Raw genomic sequence first — 4,858 nt, forward strand, 5'->3', positions numbered from 1 at the left:
TCTATCTGTACAATGAAATATTACTGAGCAATAAAAAAGGAATAAGGTGCTGACACCTGCAACAAGGGTGAATCTCAAAAGGGAAACTAGGGAAAGAAGCCAGATACAGATCACAGACTGTTGACTCCAAAACCATGAAACTTAGAAAAATAAAATGGTATTGTCTAAGTATTGATTAGTAACCACTATGGCCAGAGCAAGAGGGAGCCCAGGAGTGGCTGCTAATAAATGTCAAGTTCCTCTCCAACATGAAGAAAAGGTTCTAAACTGAGAACATGGTGCTTGTTGTAAGGCTACTAAATGCATTAAAAGCTCATTTAAGTGCACTTAAAACAGCTCAATTTTGTAGTGTGCATTGATATCTCACTGAGGGAGTTGTGTTTTGGTTTTTTTTAAGCTAATCCGCATTTCCAAGGGAGGTCCGCGTGAGCGAGAGCTTCTTGCACCTCCATCCCCACCAGCCGCACCCGCGATGTAGGATGCAGCCCAAGAGGAGCGGCCCTCTTCGCTTGCTCGGCTCCAACTGGAGAGTTTACAGCCTGATGGGCGACACTCTGCGGCACAGTTTTTCGAAATGAAAGGATTTCAATTTTATAAGGTAAATTTCAACCCTCCCTTCCCGGGTTAAAAACATTCTAAACTCTTCCTGGGGAGGAGCGGGTCCTTTCACGTGAAGAGCACAGGCTCAGACGCCACCGCCCAGACCCCCAGGCGACTCCTGCCCTTCCAGCCCGGAGAGGAGCGGCAACTGGGCGCGAGTCCTACGATGGCCTCCGGACGCCCTCACCCGCCACCTGTCGCCGGGCGCCGGGTCCCAGATCCAGCAGGCGGCGCCCCTCCTCGGGCCGGGTCTCGGAGCCCGGGCGACGCGAGGAACCTCAGCTGGGTGGGAACCGCGGGTCCCGCGTCCGGACCGCACAGGCGACTCTCCCTCACCCCCGGCGCCGCGGGGAGCTGGCGAGCGGGAGGCGCGGGCAGGTGCGGAACAGTCCCTTCGCCCGCGGGTGGCTGTGCCCTCGGTCGCGGCGTGGCACGTGCAGCCGCCGCCCTCCGCGAACGCGGCTGGACTTGGCCTGGGACTGGACGGGCGGGGAGGCGCCAGCGCAGGGAGGGGCGAGGAGGGGCGCGGCCACAGTCTGTCCGTCGCGGCGCCCGCCGGGGACACTCCTGCCGCCTCCGCTGCGCCCCCGCTTGTCCCCAGGAGCGTGGACAGGACTGCGGGGGATTGCGAGGGGTTCCGCGGGCTCGGCCTCCCCCTCCGCGGGAGGACGAGGCAGGAGAGCCGCGGTGCCAAGCCGAGGCCGGGCGGGTCCAGCGCGTCCTGCGCGTCGCCGTCTGGGAGCAGCGCCCCGGGCCGCAGGGGCCCCACCCTGCCCGGAGTGGGCCACGGCTCGGGGAATGCAGTGGCCGCCGACGCCTGGCGCCTCGCGGGGTCCGGGCCGGGTGCCCCCCATGGCAGCCAAGTGGTTCAAGGAGTTCCCGCTCACCCTAAAGTCCGGTGCGAGCGCGGGCAAGCTGCGCAAGAGCCCCGAGGCGGCTGGTGCGGGGCCCATCCCGGGCAAGGGCCGCAAGAACTCGGCAGCCGAGTTGGGTGCCCGGGCCAGCAGCGCTCCCCCCAAGGACAGCCGGCTGTCCAGGGACAGCCTGCAGGGCCTGATCCAGGCCGCGGCCGGCAAGGGCCGCAAGAACTCGCGCACCACCGAGGAGGAGCCTCATCGGGGCGCGGCCAAGAGCTCCGGATGCAGCACCTACATCAGCAGGCTCATCAAAGTGGACACCCAGGAGAAGACGGGCAAGAGCAGCTATCCGGGCAACGGCGGCGGCGGCAGCAGCAGCAGTAGCAGCAGCAGTAGCAGCAGTAGCAGCAGCTGTTCCACCCCATCCTCTTCCCCTTCCTCCCTGGGCCCGGAGCCGGACAAGGGCAAGATCGCGAAGCAGCAGGACACGGTAAGAACCCATCCTCCTGAGGCCACCTCTGTGGGCCAGCGAACAGCAAGTATCTGCTAAACTCCAGGCTGCTTCAAACTTAAGGGAAGGTGTGTCCCCTTGGTGGTACTCCCAGGCGACCCTTGAAAATCAAAGCCTACGGGGCTGGGGAGATGGCTCAGTGGAATAAGCGCTTCCCTGGCAAGCGCAAGGGCCTAAGTTCAATCCCCGGTTGGGGGGGGTGGGGGGTGGAAATCCAGGCCTTAACTTGAAAAAATTCTCACCCTGGGATGGAGAACTTTGCAGAAATGTACTTAGTAAATCTGTTTGGTTTTGTTAGCAGTTTAAAAGAGTTTTAAAGAACTTCCTACTTCAGTAAATATAACTCCTTGTCAGTAAGGCTTTAATTTTGACCCTGCCAGCCAGGAGATTGGCAAAGCTAGATTTCTGAGTGGCTTGTCTTTCTTGACAGGGTGAATGGGAACCCTCTAACATGTAAGTATGGGTTTGAGAGCTTCAGTAAGGAGGTTGGTCACCTCCTTCTCCAATGGCTCAGATGGTCCTTCTGCTCTGCACTTCCACCTGGTGAAGACCTAAAAGCTTCAGCAGTCCCCCAAGATGAGTGACCTCCCCCATCCCAAGGTCATTTGCTATGTAGCAGCCACTTAGGCTTAAGGGGCATGGGGCACTGAGGGATGTGGAGGCTGCTGAGGGCCACACAAAAACGCCAGGCCAGGAGAGAAGGTTCTTCCTGTTTCTGACTCACTGGAGAGCCTGGTTCTGTCCAATGTGGGACAGTAAGGAAAGGAGTGAGGATGTGGACAAGGGCTCGCCATCCTTACAAGGTTGGGGCAATTTGGTCTGGTTCGTTTCTGTCCTGTGTGAACGAGGGAGAGGTACAGCTCAGATGAGATTTCAGACTCCAGCCCAGGTACTTGCTTCTTGTCAATTCTTTTCTCCTCACCTCACCTCCAGTGTGCTGCCTGCCTGGACCGTCAGTAGCCTGTATCCTCTGTACGGGGCTCTTGTGTTCACAGCTCCATTCACTTCTTCCCACATGCATTCCCAGTGTGCCTGCCCTCTGCTAGGCAAGGAGCCGAGAGCCGTGGGAGAGCAGGTGTGAACCACCTCATATGTGACTCGGTGGTCGACCTGACTGTTGGACTAGATCAGCCCATTGTAGAGCTGAGGACGAGAGCTGAAGCTGCAGTACACGATTGCTAGCCAAGGAGGGATCACACAGTCGTCGCTGACCTCTACCGTAGGTGCTTTCAGGGGCATCCCCTGCAGATGACTTGAGTTCTCTTAGGCCTTCTCCTCTGGAGCAGAGGACTTTCATGCAGTCTGAAGGTCCGTTTTCATGAACTTTTCTCGAAGAACACTGTATCACATTGTGGTGCAGGTCCCTAAACTTCCTCCCTGAGAAGGGTTCTCTGTCCTTGGTGAACAGCGCCATTGTGTATCTTCTTTGGAAAGGTAGATGATCTTAGACACAAATGCCATCCAAACTGAGCTGGGTATGGTGGTGAATAACTAACTGATCCCAGGACTCTGGGAGGCTGAGTCAGGAAGATCACAAGTTCAAGCCCAGTCTGGGCAATTTAGTGACTTAGTGAGACTATCTCAAAAAAAAAAAAAAAAGTTTTTAAGTCTGAAGATATAGTTCAGTGCACAACCCTGGGTTAAATCCCCAGAAACAAGCTTCTGTCTGATCTGTAACCTAAGGGAATCAGTTTGCCTATGAATTACTGAACATACAAGTTCCTCCATAATACTGTGCTGTACTAACCTTTTTGTTCCTTATGTAGCTTGTGCCCTTGAGATGTCATAAATTCCTTGAAGGCGGGAAGCAGGTCTTCAGTTCCTTTGGATGCCCTACAGTGCTTAGCCAGGGCTGGGAGGTGACAGAGTGACTCACTGGGACTCCATTGCCCGGCCAATTGGAGCTTAACCGAGCCAGGGGTGTGTGGTAGACCAGTTCATCTGTTATGCACTAAAGCCACAGACAACTTCCTCTTCCCACCGCCCACCCCTGGCAGCCTCTAACCCACAAGTGTTTATTACTTGGGGAGAGAAAAGAAAGTAGAAAAAAAAATTGTGGTTATGTAAAAGTGTAAATGAATTGTTACAAATCAGTTATTCTAAAAAAAAAAGGTTTGTCCACAGAAGCTGTCAGGAGCTGATTAGAAACACTAGCTCTGTCCAGATGTGCAGACTTCAGTGCCTTTGGGTAGAGAGCAGTCACCAGCACTCACCATCCTCTCTTGCTCTTTGACAGGTCATCATTTTAGAAGACTATGCTGACCCTTACGATGCCAAGCGAACAAAGGGTCAGAGGGATGCAGAGAGAGTTGGGGAGAACGACGGCTACATGGAGCCCTATGACGCCCAGCAGATGATAACAGGTGGGCTCCCGCACGGGCGCCCTCAGCGTGCGCTCAGACACAGCCAGACTGCATCTGGGGAAGAGGGATCAAGCAGTTTAACCAGATCCTGCTGATAGGAAGAAACAGAAATGAAGTCTAGACTAAGTTTGAGCTGTCCAACTTCCTTTACGACTTAGTGTCCTTTAGAGTTTTTGCATTTGCAGGGATTTTTAAAGTTTGTCTAATTCTATACAAAATGACACATGAGAATCCAAAGATATATTCAGAATATAGTCTCTGGTGTTAAGATTATCTATGTACATTTCTATCTTTTTCTATGTATTTAGTACAGAGTCTACAGGGTCTCACTACATAGATCAGACTCATAGTGGTTCTCCTGTTGTCAGCCTCCCAAGTGCTGGGATTACAGGCATGTGCCACCACACCCAGTGTCAATCACCATCTCAGCGCACCCCGGGGGCGGGGCCAGCACAGCGGGCCAGGATCAAACCCCAGCTGCTGCGCTCTGCCTAAAGCACGCACTTTAGTCCGCTGAGCTGTCTGGC

At 54.7% G+C, this 4,858-nt stretch overlaps 1 protein-coding gene across 1 annotated transcript in view; it reads left to right on the forward strand.

Moving 5' to 3' along the window:
• The first annotated feature begins 1,159 nt into the window (after positions 1 to 1,159).
• She (Src homology 2 domain containing E) overlaps positions 1,160 to 4,858 on the forward strand; it is a 24,292-nt gene continuing 20,593 nt past the window's right edge. Inside the window, exons 1-2 of the mRNA XM_012514415.2 lie at positions 1,160 to 1,947; positions 4,205 to 4,331. Of these exons, the coding sequence (XP_012369869.2) occupies positions 1,399 to 1,947; positions 4,205 to 4,331 (676 nt within the window). The 5' untranslated portion in view covers positions 1,160 to 1,398. The remainder of the gene's footprint in view (positions 1,948 to 4,204; positions 4,332 to 4,858) is intronic.

Source organism: Octodon degus, unplaced genomic scaffold, assembly GCF_000260255.1.
Source record: "Octodon degus isolate 3935 unplaced genomic scaffold, OctDeg1.0 scaffold00032, whole genome shotgun sequence".
Lineage (NCBI taxonomy): Eukaryota > Metazoa > Chordata > Mammalia > Rodentia > Octodontidae > Octodon > Octodon degus.